This window comes from Pseudophryne corroboree, chromosome 3 (assembly GCF_028390025.1).
Source record: "Pseudophryne corroboree isolate aPseCor3 chromosome 3, aPseCor3.hap2, whole genome shotgun sequence".
Lineage (NCBI taxonomy): Eukaryota > Metazoa > Chordata > Amphibia > Anura > Myobatrachidae > Pseudophryne > Pseudophryne corroboree.
In genome coordinates this window covers 162,881,456-162,901,338 of record NC_086446.1, presented here as the reverse complement: position 1 = coordinate 162,901,338, position 19,883 = coordinate 162,881,456, and the positions used below count along the sequence as shown (strand labels likewise).

At 47.9% G+C, this 19,883-nt stretch overlaps 1 protein-coding gene across 3 annotated transcripts in view; it reads right to left on the bottom strand.

Moving 5' to 3' along the window:
- MARS2 (methionyl-tRNA synthetase 2, mitochondrial) overlaps positions 1–19,883 on the bottom strand; it is a 353,599-nt gene that overhangs the window by 215,654 nt on the left and 118,062 nt on the right. Inside the window, exons 3-4 of one of the 3 annotated variants that reach the window (XM_063958540.1) lie at positions 19,137–19,871; positions 6,436–6,660 (exon numbers count right to left, since the gene is read on the bottom strand). In XM_063958540.1, coding sequence (XP_063814610.1) covers positions 6,451–6,660; positions 19,137–19,871 — 945 coding nt within the window. In that variant the 3' untranslated portion in view covers positions 6,436–6,450. Of the gene's footprint in view, positions 1–6,435; positions 6,661–18,639; positions 19,872–19,883 lie in introns of those variants that run through there. The other 2 variants (XM_063958539.1, XM_063958538.1) reach the window with 2 other exon arrangements.

Genomic DNA, 19,883 nt, shown 5'->3' with positions numbered 1-19,883 from the left:
TCAACTTCTGTAGAAGGCGAGACTAAAATTGAGCATATTCCACCATGTCGAAAGCCGACACCATGAGACCTAACACTTGCATCGCCGAATGAATCAACACTCGCGGACGGGATAGGAAGCATCGGATCTTGCCCTGAAGTTTCAGGACTTTCTCCTGAGACAAGAACAACCGCTGGTTGTGAGTGTCCAACAACGCTCCCAGGTGTACCATGCTCCGAGCCGGAACCAGGGAGGATTTCTTCCAGTTGATCAGCCACCCGTGGGCTGCCATGCACTGGACCGTCAGATCGAGATGACACTGGAGAATTTCTGGGGAACTCGCCAGGATCAACAAATTGTCTAGGTATGGTAGTATCCTGACCCCTCGACGGCGGAGTGTAGCCATCATAACCGCCATTACTTTGTTGAAAACTCGCAGAGCCGTTGTCAAACCAGAGGGTAACGCCCAAAATTGGTAATGAAGGTTGCCCACCGCAAACCACAGGTACTGCTGATGAGATACCGCAATAGGAATATGTAGGTAGGCATGCTGTATGTCCAGGCTCCATGGCCAGAACAATAGAGCGCATCGTTTCCATACGGAACTTGGAGATCCGCACATACTTGTTCAAGGACTTCAGATTAAGAATGGGCCGCGAGGACCCATTCGTTTTCGGGACTAGAAACAGCGGTGAATAGAACCCCTAGCCCCTCTGAGTCAGAGGCACCTGTACCACCACTCCTGTGGAGGGGAGGGAATGTACCACCGAGTGCAACGTGTTTGCTTTTGCCGGATCCAGAGGCACATCTGTCGGGCAAAATCGATGAGGGGGACGATTCTTGAAGGGTATGGCGTAACCCCGAGCAACGACTTCCCTCACCCAGGTATCCGAAGTGGTCTTTAACCATTCCTGGGTAAAACCTAGAAGTCGGCCCCCCACCCTGGGATCCCCCAGAGGGAGGCCCGCCCCATCATGCGGCCGGCTTGTCAGTTTTGGAAACTGGCTGACGGGCGGCCCAGGCACGCTTCAGTCTGGGCTTGGCAGGCCTGGAAGCACGAGCTTGCTTCGGGTACGCCTGACCTTTTGCTTTACCTGGCATATGAAAGGGCTGAGGGAAAGTACTTTTATCCTTCTGTGCGGAAGGAACCGTACTAGGTAGGCAGGCTGTTTTAGCAGTAGCCAGATTGGCCACAATCTTATTGAGGTCTTCTCCAAAGAGAATGTCTCCCTTGAAAGGAAGCACCTCCAGGGTTTTCTTGGAACCCAAATCCACCGACCAGGATCTCAACCAAAGGATACGTCTGGCCAAAACGGACACAGTAGCAGCATTGGCCGCGAGCACCCCGGCATCGAAAGCCGCCTCCTTAGGGTACAGAGAAGCCGTGGCAATATATGAGAGACATTGTCGAGAATGCTCAGATGCATCAGAAGGCAGTTCTACCTCGAGTTCCTGAGCCCACTCCTCAACAGCTTCAGCAGCCCAAGTCGCTGTAATAGTTGGCCTTTACACCGCCTCGGAAAGGGTATAAATCGCTTTTAAAACAGCCCTACACACGACGATCCGTCGGTTCCTTCAGAGAGGTGACGGTAGTTACTGGCAGAGCAGAGGAAACAACTATGTGCGCAACATGAGAATTTACAGGCGGAGGAGTTTCCCAATTTTTATACACGTCCGCAGTGAGAGGATAGCGAGCCAACAGTCTCTTATTTGGTGTAAACTTTGTCCCTGGATTTTCCCAGGATTCAGGTGTTTAGAGTAGGGTAAAACCTGCTTAACCACCTTCTTACGCTTAAACCTATCAGGTTTCTTGGAGACAGTCTCAGGCTCAGAGTCATCAGCCACGTGAAGAATGAGCCGTATTGCCTCAATCAAATCCGAGACATCCACGGATGATTTCCCTCCCCATCTGAAACATCAGTGTCAGTGTCTGAGCGGTCAGTATATGCACCGTCCTCCTCGGAAGACGTGTCAGTTAAGGCCGCGGATTGGGAGGAGGTAATGGCCCTTTTAGAAAACGACTTAGTCTTATGCAGGCGAGAGTGACCCTTAGATTTAGACATGGATCGGTTCAAATGCTGTAACTGAGTGGAAAGCTGATCCGCCCATGGCAGGTTCACGGCGGGGACCATAAACTGTGGTAGTGGCACAGGTGGTCCCACAGGGGGCGTCAATTTAGTCACAAGCGTGTTTAACAATGTGGAAAATGTAGCCCAAGGTGGTTCTTGTGATGCTCCTAGTGCTACCGACCCACTGGGGGGTAAGGAACCCCCTGAACCTGAACTCTCAGCTGCTAAATTATCCTCCATTCCGTCAGCAGCCTCACTACCACGCAGTGTGGGAGAGGGCCCAACGTCGTTGCCACGTGTAGCCAACATAACTATGCGCACAGTAATGGGCAACCCGATACAAATTGTAGCAGCACTATACCCAGTAAGAACTCTCAGAGAAACAGCCTAAGATGGCACAGACCGAGAGTTCAATAGGAATAGAACATATGGTGACTATAATTCACAAGTAAAAAATACCCCAGTAGTATATCTTGTGAAACAATCCTATATTATCATCAGAGAAAACCTGAAACACTTGGCCCCCACAGGTATAGCAATATAGGAATAGGAATAGCCCACTGAGTGAAATACCCTGTAATAAGGCAGCCACGCAGCAGCTACATGCACACACACACGTATATAGTCAAAAGCGTACCATGCAGAAATTATGTACCATAAAACTGCACTGGACTAGCAATACAAAGTAATACTCAGTATGGCTATATGTGATAACAATAGATATAACAAACACAGTAAGCACTGGATGTATATCACAGGGTGTTTGTACCACACAACCCTGAAAGTATGCACTCTCTTAACTAACACAGTCCCAGTGACAGGTAGAATACTCAAGTGTCCTGTAGGAAGCACAGCACTGGCAGTCAGGTGGTTCCACAGAGGATTTGCTCCAGCAATCCCAGGAACAGCAAAGCTCTATCTATAATGGCTGCTGACCGGGAGTGAGGGAGAAGGAAGCAGCTCCGGGGCGGGAACATTGCATAAATGGTGCCCTGGGGCTGGGGGAGGGGCCTCAGGTCCGGCCTGCTCCCCCTGCTGGCATCCCCACCGGGCGTGTGGGCAGTAAAGAAAATGGGGGGGGGGGGGAAATGGTACAACGTCCCCCCTGACCTGTGCCCATAAAGTATACCCCTAATGGCTAGTGCACAGGATCTCAAACTCGGTCCTCAGGACCCCACACAGTGCATGTTATGCAGGTTTCCTCACAGAATCGTAAGTGAAACAATTAGATCCATCTGCGGACCTTTTAAAATGTGTCAGTGAGTAATTAATACACCTGTGCACTTGCTGGGTTACCTGCAAAACATGCACTGTGTGGGGTCCTGAGGACCGAGTTTGAGAACCACTGGGCTAGTGGAACATCAGCCCAGTAATCCGTGTCCACGCCAGCGCGCGCGCAGCCCGTCTCCTACGGCTGCACTGGATCGCGGTGCAAAGTGCGGCACAGAAGCCCCTTACCTCCCCCTTGTCAGCGGCCCCGCGATCCGGGAGATGGCGGCGTGTGTGTGACTCACGTGAAGAGGGAAGAAGCTGGCGCATCCGCTGCAGTGACCCAGCAACCGCGGCGCGGGAGTATACAGCGCCGCTGGGGGTGATGGAGCTGCACGCAGGAAAGTCTATGAGACTTTGTCTGCAGCAGCCCTGTAAATCTTCATACATTTCTTCTGTCTTCAGTCTGTAAATGAAGCTCTGAAAAGGCTGCCTAGAGCAGCCCCTGTTAAGTGCCTGCATACTGCATGGCACCAACTTACAAACTGAGCTCACTGGCATGGAGGCGGGGTTATAGAGGAGGCGGCGCTGTGCATCTTGGGAACAGTCAAAAGCTTTGAGCCTGTTGGTGCCTCGGATTAAGATCCTACTCTACACCCCGATGTAATTCCTTGTGGAGCCCAGTGTACCCCACAGCAGAAAAAAGCTATTAATAGGGATATGCTCCGGATATTAGCGTGACTGAAGAAGTGCAACTCTTGCAGCAAATCAATATAGCTGCAGGACTGCGGGAGGTCCTAATAATTGGGGATTTTAATTATCCAAACATAAATTAGAACAATAAATCATCTAAAAACAGCTAGGGGAAACAGGTTCTTAAATATGCTAAAAGATCACTACTTGTCTCAAGTAATCGAGGAACCAACTAGATTTAGGACTATACTGGACCTAGTACTAACTAATAATGTGGAGATTATATCAAATACTAAAGTAGGGGAGACCTTGGGAAATAGCAATCATAATATGGCCACATTCGATATGAGTTTTCAAAAACACCACTATAAGGGTTCAACTAAGACTTTTTTAACTTTAGAAAAGCAAATTTCAACATGCTGAAATGAGCACTAAAGGACATTGATTGGAAAATTTTGTTTCATGGAAAGAACACTGCTGAAAAGTAGGATGCTTTTAAAATTTTGCTTGATAAGTATACTCATAATTCATTCCCATGGGCAGTAAACGCAGGAGTATTAAATTCAAACCGATGTGGCTTAATAAGAAGGTTAATGAAGAAATGGATAAAAAGAGGCGTGCTTTCGAAGCGTTTAAATCCGATGGGACGGCAGAGTCATTCCAGTACTACAAGGAATGTAACAAAGAAATACAAAAAGGAAATCAGGCCAGCTAAAATAGAAACCAAAAAGCAAATCGCTAAAGAGAGTAAAACAAATCCCAAAAAGTTTTTTAAGTATATAAATGGTAAAAGGTTAAGAAAAGAGAATATAGGAGCATTAAAAGGCAAGTTGGGAGTCTTGATTAATGATGACAAAGATAAAGCAGATATACTGAACACATTTTTTTCATAAGTATTTACTAGAGAGGACCGGATGGTGGGAGTAGTGCACAACAAAAGCAATGATAACGTCCCATTGCTGAGTGCTTGTTTAATTGAGGAAGTAGTCCGGGAGAGACAAAGCAAAATTAAGACAACAAAATATCCTGGTCCGGATGGACTTCACCCAAGGGTTCTTAATGAGCTTAACTCAGAACTAGCAAGGCCTTTATATTTGATTTTATATGATTCAATTACATCAGGCATGGTACCAAAGGATTGGCGTATAGCAGAGGCAGTGCCAATATTTAAAAATGGAATTTAGACTCATCCTGGTAACTACAGACTGGCAAGTTTGACATCCACAGTGTGGAAATTATTGGAAGGTATAATAAGGGACAGCATACAGGAGTACTTGGAAACCTTCAAGGTTATTAAAAGGAACCAACATGGTTTTATGAGGGATAGGTCATGTAAAACTAACTTAATTAGCTTCTTTGAGAAAGTAAGCAATAATCTTGACCAGGGAAAGGCAGTGGATTTGGTCTATTTAGATTTTGCTAAAGCATTCGACACAGTGCCACACATGAGACTGATTTTCAAATTAAGAGAGCTTGGTTTAGGAAACACTATTTGTACTTGCGTAAGTAATTGGCTGGATAACAGGGAACAGTGAGTGGTGGGTAATGGGATGTTTTCCAAATGGGCCTCAGTATACAGTGGAATACCGCAAGGGTCCGTACTCGGGCCACTACTGTTCAACATATTTATTAATGACCTAGGAGTAGGTCTGGAAAGCACAGTGTCAATTTTTGCAGATGATACTAAATGTGTAGGGTAATTAATTCAGATATGGATGTTGAGTCTCTACAGAACGACTTATTTAAACTTGGAGTTTGCGCAGATAAATGGACAATGAGGCTCAATATAGAAAAATTTAAAGTTATGCACTTTGGGACTAAAAATAAACATGCAGTTTATAAATTAAATGGCGAAAATGTAGGGGAAACAGTAGTTGAAAAAGATTTGGGGGTGCTCATTGATAATAGACTTAGTAGTACCCAATGTCAAAGTGCAGCAACGAAGGCAAATAAGGTGTTTGCATGCATAAAATGGGGAATCGAGACAAGGGATGAGAGTGTAATCCTACTACTGTATAAATCATTGGAATAGCCACACCTTGAATACTGTGTACAGTTCTGAGAACCACACTATAAGAAAGATATCTTGGAACTTAAAAGGGTTCAGATGTGAGCCTCAAAATTGATTAAGGGGTTAGAGGCACTGGATTATGAGGAAAGGCTTACTAGGTTAGATATGTTTACACTAGAAAAGATGAGTCTAATAGAAGACATTAATATTTACAAATATATAAAGGGACAATACATGGAGCTATCAGGCGACTTGTTTATTGAAAAATATCTGCACAGGACACGCGGACATCCTCTGAGTTTAGAGGAGAGAAAATGTCATACCCGACGAAGGGTTCTTCACAGTTAGGGCAGTAAGGATTTGGAATTCTCTGCCAGAGAAGGTAGTAATGGTGTCAATAAGTTTAAAAATGGATTAGATAAATTTCTAGCTGAAAAATATTTCCAAGGATATAGCATTTAAAATGTGAGGTAGTTATCATCCCGGCGGTCAGCATACCAACACCGGGATCCCAGCCGCCAGAATGCCGGCAGAGGGCCCAGGACTATTACCACTCGTGGGTGTTCGCAGAGTGTCAAGCACAGTGAACCTGCAAGGGGATTTGTTTCGCTCACCGCCTGTCAGCAATCTGGCGTCCAGAATCCCAGCATCGGTAGACTGACCTCCGGAATCCCAGCTACTGGTCACCCGATCCCAACCCTTTAAAAATAAGATTTTACTCACCGGTAAATCTATTTCTCGTAGTCCGTAGTGGATGCTGGGAACTCCGTAAGGACCATGGGGAATAGACGGCTCCGCAGGAGACTGGGCACAATTAAAGAAAGATTCAGGACTATCTGGTGTGCACTGGCTCCTCCCCCTATGACCCTCCTCCAGACCTCAGTTAAGATACTGTGCCCGGAAGAGCTGACACAATAAGGAAGGATTTTGAATCCCGGGTAAGACTCATACCAGCCACACCAATCACACCGTACAACTCGTGATATGAACCCCGGTTAACAGTATGATAACAACGGAGCCTCTGAACAGATGGCTCGCTATAACAACCCGATTTGTGGAACAATAACTATTTACAAGTATTGCAGACAATCCGCACTTGGGATGGGCGCCCAGCATCCACTACGGACTACGAGAAATAGATTTAACGGTGAGTAAAATCTTATTTTCTCTGACGTCCTAGTGGATGCTGGGAACTCCGTAAGGACCATGGGGATTATACCAAAGCTCCCAAACGGGCGGGAGAGTGCGGATGACTCTGCAGCACCGAATGAGAGAACTCAAGGTCCTCCTCAGCCAGGGTATCAAATTTGTAGAATTTAGCAAATGTGTTTGCCCCTGACCAAGTTGCAGCTCGGCAAAGTTGTAAAGCCGAGACCCCTCGGGCAGCCGCCCAAGATGAGCCCACTTTCCTTGTGGAATGGGCTTTTACTGATTTAGGATGCGGCAATCCAGCCGCAGAATGCGCCAGCTGAATTGTGCTACAAATCCAGCGAGCAATAGTCTGCTTAGAAGCAGGAGCACCTAGTTTATTGGGTGCATACAGGATAAGAAGCGAGTCAGTTTTCCTGACTCCAGCCGTCCTGGAAACATAAATTTTCAAGGCCCTGACTACGTCCAGTAACTTGGAATCTTCCAAGTCCCTAGTAGCCGCAGGCACTACAATAGGTTGGTTCAAGTGAAAAGCTGATACCACCTTAGGGAGAAACTGGGGACGAGTCCTCAATTCTGCCCTATCCATATGGAAAATCAGATAAGGGCTTTTACATGACAAAGCCGCCAATTCTGACACACGCCTGGCCGAAGCCAAGGCCAATAACATGACCACTTTCCACGTGAGATATTTCAGATCCACAGTTTTAAGTGGCTCAAACCAATGTGATCTCAGGAAACTCAACACCACGTTGAGATCCCAAGGTGCCACAGGAGGCACAAAAGGGGGCTGAACATGTAGCATTCCCTTTACAAATGTCTGAACTTCAGGCAGTGAAGCCAGTTCTTACTGGAAGAAAATCGACAGAGCCAAAATCTGGACCTTAATGGAACCCAATTTTAGGCCCATAGTCACTCCCGACTGTAGGAAGTGCAGAAAACGACCCAGCTGAAATTCCTCAGTAGGGGCCTTCCTGGCCTCACACCACGCAACATATTTTCACCAAATACGGTGATAATGGTTTGCGGTTACTTCTTTCCTGGCTTTTATCAGCGTAGGAATGACTTCCTCCGGAATGCCCTTTTCCTTTAGGATCCGGAATTCAACCGCCATGCCGTCAAACGCAGCCGCGGTAAGTCTTGGAACAGACAGGGCCCCTGCCGTAGCAGATCCTGTCTGAGCGGTAGAGGCCATGGGTCCTCTGATATCATCTCTTGAAGTTCTGGGTACCAAGCTCTTCTTGGCCAATCCGGAACCACGAGTATCGTTCTTACTCCTCGCCTTCTTATTATTCTCAGTACCTTTGGTATGAGAGGCAGAGGAGGGAACACATAAACCGACTGGTACACCCACGGTGTCACTAGAGCGTCCACAGCTATCGCCTGAGTGTCCCTTGACCTGGCGCAATATCTCTTTAGCTTTTTGTTGAGGCGGGACGCCATCATATCCACCTATGGTCTTTCCCAACGGTTTACAATCAATCGGAAGACTTCTGGATGAAGCCCCCACTCTCCCGGGTGAAGGTCGTGTCTGCTGAGGAAGTCTGCTTCCCAGTTATCCACACCCGGAATGAACACTGCTGACAGTGCTAGCACGTGATTTTCCGCCCATCGGAGAATCCTTGTGGCTTCTGCCATTGCCCTCCTGCTTCTTGTGCCGCCCTGTCTGTTTACATGGGCGACCGCCGTGATGTTGTCTGATTGGATCAGAACCGGTTTGTTTTGAAGCAGGGGACTTGCTTGGCATAGGGCATTGTAAATGGCTCTTAGCTCCAGGATATTTATGTGTAGTGAAATCTCCTGATTTGACCACAGCCCTTGGAAATTTCTTCCCTGTGTGACTGCTCCCCAGCCCCGAAGGCTGGCATCCGTGGTCACCAGGACCCAGTCCTGTATTCCGAATCTGCGGCCCTCTAGTAGATGAGCCCTCTGCAGCCACCACAGTAGTGACACCCTGGTCCTTGCCGACAGGGTTATCCGCTGCTGCATCTGGACCATTGGTCCAACAGGTCCCACTGGAAAATCCTTGCGTGGAACCTTCCGAATGGAATTGCTCGTACGAAGCTACCATTTTTCCCAGGACTCGCGTGCATTGATGTACCGACACCTGTCCTGGTTTTAGGAGGTTTCTGACTAGAGATGACAACTCCTCGGCTTTTTCCACTAGAAGAAACACTCTTTTCTGGTCTGTGTCCAGAATCATTCCCAGGAACAGAAGACGTGTCGTCGGGACCAGCTGTGACTTTGGGATATTGAGAATCCAGCCGTGCTGCTGCAGCACTTCCCGAGAAAGTGCTACCCCCACTAACAACTGTTCCTTGGACCTCGCCTTTATCAGGAGATCGTCCAAGTACGGGATAATTAAAACCCCCTTCTTCCGAAGGAGTATCATCATTTCGGCCATTACCTTGGTAAAGACCCTCGGTGCCGTGGATAACCCAAACGGCAGCGTCTGGAACTGATAGTGACAGTCCTGTACCACAAACCTGAGGTACACCTGGTGAGGAGGGTAAATGGGGACATGCAGGTAGGCATCCTTGATGTCCAGGGAGACCATGTAATCCCCCTCGTCCAGGCTCGCAATAACCGCCCTGAGCGATTCCATCTTGAACTTGAATCTTTTGATATATGTGTTCAAGGATTATAAATTTAAGATGGGTCTCACCGAACCGTCCGGTTTCGGTACCACCAACATTGTGGAATAGTAACCCTTTCCTTGTTGAAGGAGGGGTACCTTGCCAATCACTTGCTGTGAATACAGTTTTTGGATAGCGACCAACACTGCCTCCCTGGCAGAGGGAGTTGCTGGTAAGGCAGATTTTAGGAAACGGCGGGGGGGGGGGGGGGGGGGGAGACGCCTCGAATTCCAGCCTGTACCCCTGAAATACTACTTGAAGGATCCAGGGATCCACCTGTGAGAGAGCCCACTGTGCGCTGAAATTTCTGAGACGGGCCCCCACCGTACCCGGGTCCGCCTGTGAAGCCCCAGCGTCATGCTGTGGACTTACCAGACGCGGGGGAGGACTTCTGCTCTTGGGAACTGGCTGTATGCTGCAGTTTTTTCCCTCTACCTTTGCCTCTCGGCAGAAAGGATGCGCCTCTAGCCCTCTTGTTTTTATGGGGCCGAAAGGACTGTACTTGATAATACGGTGCTTTCCCCTTATAAGGCAAAACTTCCATGTGCCTTTTTACTGGCGGCAATGGACATTGCGCTTATTTTTGATGCCAGCCGGCAAATATCCCTCTGTGCATCACGCATGTATAAGACAGCGTCTTTTATATGCTCTATTGTCAGCAAAATATTGTCCCTATCCAGAGTATCAATATTATCCAACAGGGAATCTGACCACGCAGCAGCAGCACTGCACATCCATGCCGATGCAATCGCTGGTCGCAATATAATGCCCGTGTGTGTATATATAGCTTTTAGGGTAGCCTCCTGCTTTCTCTCAGCAGGTTCCTTTAGGGCGGCCGTATCCGGAGACGGTAGTGCCACCTTTTTTGATAAACGTGTAAGCGCTTTATCTACCCTAGGGGGTGTTTCCCAACGTGACCTATCCTCTGGCGGGAAAGGGTACGCTGCCAATAACCGTTTAGAAATTATCAATTTCTTATCGGGGGAAGTCCACGCTTCCTCACACACCTCATTTAATTCCTCAGATGCAGGAAAAACTACTGGTAGTTTTTTCTCACCAAACATAATACCCTTTTTTGTGGTACCTGGGGTACTATCAGAAATGTGTAATACATTTTTCATTGCCTCAATCATGTAACGGGTGGCCCTATTGGAAGGTACACTAGTCTCATCGTCGTCGACACTGGAGTCGGTATCCGTGTCAACATATGTGTCTGCCATCTGAGGTAGCAGGCGTTTTAAAGCCCCTGATGACATTTGAGACGCTTGGACAGGCACAAGCTGAGTAGCCGGCTGTCCTATGTCGTCAAACCTTTTATGTAAGGAGCTGACACTGTCACGTAATTCCTTTCATAAGTCCATCCACACAGGTGTCGACCCCGCAGGGGGTGACATCACATTCACAGGCATTTGCTCTGCCTCCACATCATTATCCTCATCATACATGTCGACACAGCAGTACCGACACACAGCACACACACAGGGAATGCTCTGACAGAGGACACGACCCCACAAAGCCCTTTGGGGAGACAGAGGGAGAGTATGCCAGCACACACCAGAGCGCTATATAACACAGGGATATCACTATACAGAGTGTTTTCCCCTATAGCTGCTTGTATTATATATACTGCGCCTAAATTTATTGCCCCCCCTCTCTTTCTGTAGTGCAGGACTGCAGGGGAGAGCCAGGGAGCGATCCCTCCAGCGGAGTTGTGAGGGAAAATGGCGCCAGTGTGCTGAGGAAGATGGCTCTGCCCCTTTTTCGGCGGGCTTTCTCCCGCTGTTTGTGTAAATCTGGCAGGGGTAATTTACACCTATATAACCTCTAGGGCTATATATGGTGTCAGTTTTGCCAGCCAAGGTGTTAATATTGCTGCTCAGGGCGCCCCCCCCCAGCGCCCTGCACCCATCAGTGACCGGAGTGTGTGGTGTGCATGAGGAGCAATGGCGCACAGCTGCAGTGCTGTGCGCTACCTTGGAGAAGACAGAAGTCTTCAGCCGCCGATTTTCCGGACACTTCTTGCTTCTGGCTCTGTAAGGGGGACGGCGGCGCGGCTCCGGGAACGGACGACGAGGTCGGGTCCTGTGTGCGATCCCTCTGGAGCTAATGGTGTCCAGTAGCCTAAGAAGCCCAAGCTACCACCAGTTAGGTAGGTTCGCTTCTTCTCCCCTTAGTCCCTCGTTGCAGTGAGCCTGTTGCCAGCAGGTCTCACTGTAAAATAAAAAACCTAAAATATACTTTCTTTCTAGGAGCTCAGGAAAGCCTCCTAGTGTGCATCCAGCTCGGCCGGGCACAGAAATCTAACTGAGGTCTGGAGGAGGGTCATAGGGGGAGGAGCCAGTGCACACCAGATAGTCCTGAATCTTTCTTTAATTGTGCCCAGTCTCCTGCGGAGCCGTCTATTCCCCATGGTCCTTATGGAGTTCCCAGCATCCACTAGGACGTCAGAGAAATAAATGTATTTTAGAAACAGCACAAATTATAGTTGTTAGTTAGACTTAAAACATAACTTCATCTCGGTCATTATAGTTAAACTATAGTTACAGAATAGTGTAAGAATTATAATACAGGTTGAACTCGATGGACAATTTGTCTATTTGCTAGGAGTTGTCATCTCATTAGAAAAGTTATCAAAAGTGATAAAGTCAAAGAAAAATAAAAGCTTGGGCTGCAAGCTGCAGCCCCTGTTCAGTGTGTCCAGCTCCATGATGACCCTGAAAAAAACTGAAGGGCCTGAGCATGGGGGCGGGATATGAAGGGGGAGTAGCTCAGTGCATTCTGGGAGGCTCACAAGCTTATTGTTCAGTGTCAGTTCTGGTTTCCTCCAGCAATCATACCCAAGGTTACACAATCATACCAAAGGTTGAGAATTAACCCTGTGGAGACCATGGACCCCGAAGAAGAAATAAATCATAAAATAAAAGCTTGGGCTGCATAAATGAGCCCCACTGTTAAAACAGTGACCAGCTTCTGCTGGCACCAAACTAAAACTGAAGAGCCTGAGCTTTGGGCGGGGTATGTGGGAGAAGGACCAGTGCATTTTGGGAGCTTAACTGTTCGGTGCATTATCATGGTCTTCACCATCATACCCCCAAGGTCATCCCTGTGGATACCTATGGACTCTTTTTCTTATATTGCAACAATCTGTCTGCCGTTATTAATTCTTTTGAATTTTTAACTTATAACAGTGTGGTTTCACCATGTAATACAAATGAAAAAATAAGAATTTACTTACCGATAATTCTATTTCTCATAGTCCGTAGTGGATGCTGGGGACTCCGTAAGGACCATGGGGAATAGCGGCTCCGCAGGAGACTGGGCACATCTAAAGAAAGCTTTAGGACTATCTGGTGTGCACTGGCTCCTCCCCCTATGACCCCCCTCCAAGCCTCAGTTAGGATACTGTGCCCGGACGAGCGTACACAATAAGGAAGGATTTTGAATCCCGGGTAAGACTCATACCAGCCACACCAGTCACACCATATAACCTGTGATCTGAACCCAGTTAACAGCATGATAACAGAGGAGCCTCTGAAAGATGGCTCACAACAATAATAACCCGATTTTTGTAACAATAACTATGTACAAGTATTGCAGACAATCCGCACTTGGGATGGGCGCCCAGCATCCACTACGGACTATGAGAAATAGAATTATCGGTAAGTAAATTCTTATTTTCTCTAACGTCCTAAGTGGATGCTGGGGACCCCGTAAGGACCATGGGGATTATACCAAAGCTCCCAAACGGGCGGGAGAGTGCGGATGACTCTGCAGCACCAAATGAGAGAACTCCAGGTCCTCCTCAGCCAGGATATCAATTTTGTAGAATTTTACAAACGTATTTGCTCCTGACCAAGTAGCTGCTCGGCAAAGTTGTAAAGCCGAGACCCCTCGGGCAGCCGCCCAAGATGAGCCCACCTTCCTTGTGGAGTGGGCATTTACAGATTTTTGGCTGTGGCAGGCCTGCCACAAAATGTGCAAGCTGAATTGTACTACAAATCCAACGAGCAATAGTCTGCTTAGAAGCAGGAGCACCCAGCTTGTTGGGTGCATACAGGATAAACAGCGAGTCAGATTTCCTGACTCCAGCCCTCCTGGAAACATATATTTTCAGGGCCCTGACAACGTCTAGCAACTTGGAGTCCTCCAAGTCCCTAGTAGCCGCAGGCACCACAAATAGGTTGGTTCAGGTGAAACGCTGAAACCACCTTAGGGAGAAACTGAGGACGAGTCCTCAATTCCGCCCTGTCCGAATGGAACATCAGATAAGGGCTTTTTCAGGATAAAGCCGCCAATTCTGACACGCGCCTGGCCCAGGCCAGGGCCAACAGCATGACCACTTTCAATGTGAGATATTTTAACTCCACAGATTTAAGTGGTTCAAACCAATGTGACTTTTGGAACCCAAAACTACATTGAGATCCCAAAGTGCCACTGGAGGCACAAAAGGAGGCTGTATATGCAGTACCCCTTTTACAAACGTCTGAACTTCAGGGACTGAAGCTAGTTCTTTTTGGAAGAAAATTGACAGGGCCGAAATTTGAACCTTAATGGACCCCAATTTCAGGCCCATAGACACTCCTGTTTGCAGGAAATGTAGGAATCGACCCAGTTGAATTTCCACCGTCGGGCCTTACTGGCCTCGCACCACGCAACATATTTTCGCCAATTGCGGTGATAATGTTTTTGCGGTTACATCCTTCCTGGCTTTGATCAGGATAGGGATGACTTTATCCGGAATGCCTTTTTTCCTTCAGGATCCGGCGTTCAACCGCCATGCCGTCAAACGCAGCCGCGGTAAGTCTTGGAACAGACAGGGTCCTTGCTGGAGCAGGTCCCTTCTTAGAGGTAGAGGCCACGGATCCTCCGTGAGCATCTCTTGAAGTTCCGGTTACCAAGTCCTTCTTGGCCAATCCGGAGCCACGAATATAGTGCTTACTCCTCACCATCTTATCAATCTCAGTACCTTGGGTATGAGAGGCAGAGGAGGGAACACATACCCTGACTGGTACACCCACGGTGTTACCAGAGCGTCTACAGCTATTGCCTGAGGGTCCCTGGACCTGGCGCAATACCTGTCGAGTTTTTCCCAACGGTTTATTATCATGTGGAAGACTTCTGGGTGAAGTCCCCACTCTCCCGGGTGGAGGTCGTGCTGAGGAAGTCTGCTTCCCAGTTGTCCACTCCCGGAATGAATACTGCTGACAGTGCTATCACATGATTTTCCGCCCAGCGAAGAATCCTTGCAGCTTCTGCCATTGCCCTCCTGCTTCTTGTGCCACCCTGTCTGTTTACGTGGGTGACTGCCGTGATGTTTTCCGACTGGATCAACACCGGCTGACCTTGAAGCAGAGGTCTTGCTAAGCTTAGAGCATTGTAAATATCCCTTAGCTTCAGGATATTTATGTGAAGTGATGTCTCCAGGCTTGACCATAAGTCCTGGATATTCCTTCCCTGTGTGACTGCTCCCCAGCCTCGCAGGCTGGCATCCGTGGTTACCAGGACCCAGTCCTGAATGCCGAATCTGCGGCCCTCTAGAAGATGAGCACTCTGCAACCACCACAGGAGGGACACCCTTGTCCTTGGTGACAGGGTTATCCGCTGATGCATCTGAAGATGCGACCCGGACCATTTGTCCAGCAGGTCCCACTGGAAAGTTCTTGCGTGGAATCTGCCGAATGGGATTGCTTCTTAGGAAGCCACCATTTTACCCAGAACCCTTGTGCATTGATGCACTGAGACTTGGCTCGGTTTTAGGAGGTTCCTGACTAGCTCGGATAACTCCCTGGCTTTCTCCTCTGGGAGAAACACCTTTTTCTGGACTGTGTCCAGGATCATCCCTAGGAACAGAAGACAAGTCGTCGGAACCAGCTGCGATTTTGGAATATTGAGAATCCAACCGTGCTGCAGCAACACTACCTGAAATAGTGCTACACCGACCTCCAACTGTTCCCTGGATCTTACCCTTATCAGGGAATTGTCCAAGTAAGGGATAACTAAAATTCCCTTCCTTTGAAGGAATATCATCATTTCGGCCATTACCTTGGTAAAGACCCGGGGTGCCGTGGACCATCCATACGGCAGTGTCTGAACTGATAGTGACAGTTCTGTACCATAAACCTGAGGTACCCTTGGTGAGAAGGGTAAATTTTGACATGAAGGTAAGCATCCTTGATGTCCCGAGACATCATGTAGTCCCCTTCTTCCAGGTTCGCAATCACTGCTCTGAGTGACTCAATCTTGAATTTGAACCTCTGTATGTAAGTGTTCAAAGATTTTAGATTTAGAATCGGTCTCACCGAGCCGTCCGGCTTCGGTACCACAACAGTGTGGAATAATACCCCGTTCCCTGTTGCAGGAGGGGTATTTTGATTATCACCTGCTGGGAATACAGCTTGTGAATGGCTTCCAAAACTGTCTCCCTGTCAGAAGGAGACATCGGTAAAGCCGACTTTAGGAAACGGCGAGGGGGAGACGTCTCGAATTCTAATTTGTACCCCTGAGATATCACCTGAAGGATCCAGGGGTCTACTTGCGAGTGAGCCCACTGCGCGCTGAAATTCATTGAGACGGGCCCCCCACCGTGCCTGATTCTGCTTGTAAAGCCCCAGCGTATACTGAGGGCTTGGCAGAGGCGGGAGAGGGTTTCTGTTCCTGGGAACTGGCTGATTTCTGCAGCCTTTTTCCTCTCCCTCTGTCACGGGGCAGAAATGAGGAACCTTTTGCCCGCTTATCCACGAAAAGACTGCACCTGATAATACGGCGTCTTCTCATGTTGAGAGGCGACCTGGGGTACAAACGTGGATTTCCCAGCTGTTGCCGTGGCCACCAGGTCTGAAAGACCGACCCCAAATAACTCCTCCCCTTAATAAGGCAATACTTCCAAATGCCGTTTGGAATACGCATCACCTGACCACTGACGTGTCCATAACCCTCTACTGGTAGAAATGGACAACGCACTTAGACTTGATGCCAGTCGGCAAATATTCCGCTGTGCATCACGCATATATAGAAATGCATCTTTCAAATGCTCTATAGGCAAAAATATACTGTCCCTATCTAGGGTATCAATATTTTCAGTCAGGGAATCCGACCACGCCAACCCAGCACTGCACATCCAGGCTGAGGCGATTGCTGGTCGCAGTATAACACCAGTATGTGTGTAAATACATTTTAGGATACCCTCCTGCTTTCTATCAGCAGGATCCTTAAGGGCGGCCATCTCAGGAGAGGGTAGAGCCCTTACAAGCGTGTGAGCGCTTTATCCACCCTAGGGGGTGTTTCCCAACGCACCCTAACCTCTGGCGGGAAAGGATATAATGCCAATAACATTTTAGAAATTATCAGTTGTTATCGGGGGAAACCCACGCATCATCACACACCTCATTTAATTTCTCAGATTCAGGAAAACTACGGGTAGTTTTTCCTCACCGAACATTTTTTTGGTGGTACTCGTATTATCAGAAATGTGTAAAACTTTTTTCATTGCCTCAATCATGTAACGTGTGGCCCTACTGGAAGTCACATTTGTCTCTTCACCGTCGACACTGGAGTCAGTATCCGTGTCGGCGTCTATATCTGCCATCTGAGGTAACGGGCGCTTTAGAGCCCCTGACGGCCTATGAGACGTCTGGACAGGCACAAGCTGAGTAGCCGGCTGTCTCATGTCAACCACTGTCTTTTATACAGAGCTGACACTGTCACGTAATTTCTTCCAACAGTTCATCCACTCAGGTGTCGACCCCCTAGGGGGTGACATCACTATTACAGGCAATCTGCTCCGTCTCCACATCATTTTTCTCCTCATACATGTCGACACAAAAGTACCGACATACAGCACACACACAGGGAATGCTCTGATATAGGACAGGACCCCACTAGCCCTTTGAGGAGACAGAGGGAGAGTTTGCCAGCACACACCAGAGCGCTATATATATACAGGGATAACCTTATATAAGTGTTTTTCCCCTTATAGCTGCTGTATAGTTAATACTGCGCCTAATTTGTGCCCCCCTCTCTTTTTTAACCCTTTCTGTAGTGTAGTGACTGCAGGGGAGAGCCAGGGAGCTTCCCTCCAACGGAGCTGTGAGGGAAAATGGCGCCAGTGTGCTGAGGAGATAGGCTCCGCCCCCTTATCGGCGGCCTTATCTCCCGTTTTTTTAGGTATTTTGGCAGGGGTTAAATGCATCCATATAGCCCAGGAGCTATATGTGATGCATTTTTTTGCCATCCAAGGTGTTTATTATTGCGTCTCAGGGTGCCCCCCCCAGCGCCCTGCACCCTCAGTGACCGGAGTATGAAGTGTGCTGAGAGCAATGGCGCACAGCTGCAGTGCTGTGCGCTACCTTGTTGAAGACAGGACGTCTTCTGCCGCCGATTTACCGGACCTCTTCTGCCTTCTGGCTCTGTAAGGGGGCCGGCGGCGCGGCTCTGGGACCCATCCAAGCTGGGCCTGTGATCGTCCCTCTGGAGCTAATGTCCAGTAGCCTAAGAAGCCTAATCCACTCTGCACGCAGGTGAGTTCGCTTCTTCTCCCCTTAGTCCCTCGATGCAGTGAGCCTGTTGCCAGCAGGTCTCACTGAAAATAAAAAACCTAAACTAAAACTTTCACTAAGAAGCTCAGGAGAGCCCCTAGTGTGCACCCTTCTCGTTCGGGCACAGAGATCTAACTGAGGCTTGGAGGGGGGTCATAGGGGGAGGAGCCAGTGCACACCAGATAGTCCTAAAGCTTTCTTTAGATGTGCCCAGTCTCCTGCGGAGCCGCTATTCCCCATGGTCCTTACGGAGTCCCCAGCATCCACTTAGGACGTTAGAGAAAACATTGTTGTATGTTAAATTAATTTAATTAGTCATATGTACCAGCTCACCTCATTCCACCGTTTTACAATAAATATTTGTAGTGTGCTTTCTTAACATGATTATTTATTAATGTCTGCATTAACACATATATGGAAAATACATTTGAAGTTATAAAGGCTTTGTTTCAAATAATTTTTTTTCTTTAGTTCAAAGATGTTTTTCCCTATCTAGTCTGGGATATAGGAGACCACAATCAGGTCCTAGAGCTTGGCCCTGGTAGCAACATTTTTGCCCCCATACAGCTGTGAAAAATTGGTTACCTTTCAGTGTTCTATAAACATTGGCAACACCAAGCCTATCCAGGATTGTTTTAGCCAAGCCAGGAATTGCAGGCTGCAGGAGGGTACCATAAAGTCTAAGTGCTTCAAGGGTAAGATACAGCACAGAATACCCCCAGGCCTTCTCTTCTTCCCCCCCTTTAAGCAACTTCCATGGAGCCTGACTTTGGAAGAAGGCATTTGAACATCGAATGCTACTATCAATTGCCTCTAAGGCTTTGTGCACTTGGAATATATTCATAAATTGGTCTACCTTTCCTGGGAGCTCTTGCAAAGCTCCCAGCAGTCTCTGGAGTTCATCATTTGCAGAGGGTGGCACATTCATATACTGGTAATGTGGCCAAGATTGTTGTGGATTAATGGTATTTGCTGTGCAGCGGTTTAAAAGCCCACCAAGAGCATCGGAAAGCTCAGAGTTTAACAGTTTACGTACGGTGTTGTGGGTAAAATCACAGTCTCGCTCAGGGGAACCATTGCGAAGCAAGAAATATCGTAATCCATCTCTTGTGTACTGAATAATACATTCTGCAGGATCTACCACATTTTGAAGGCTCTTTGACATCTTAACTCCTTCACACGTCCAGTGAGAATGGACAAATAAATTTGAAGGTGGAGGAAGACCAGCAGCTATTAAGAAAGCTGGCCAGTATATAGCATGGAATCTCAAAATATCTTTGCCAAGGAAATGTGTTGATGGGCCCCAAGGAGAGAAATCTGGATTTGGATATCCTGCAGCTGTCAGGTAATTGACTAGGGCATCCAGCCAGACATAGATAGTATGAGATGGGTCAGAAGGCACAGGGATTCCCCAAGATACACGATTTCTCTGGCGTGACACAGAAAGGTCTGGTAGTTCCTCCTCAAGCCATTGTCGCACTATGTGAAAGAATGGTGCTGGGCGGATTGGGTCTGTCTGAAGCCAACAAAGGAGTTTAGGACGTAGCGAAGACAGTCGAAACATGTAATTTTCTTCACTCATCCACTGTACCTTGAAGTAAAA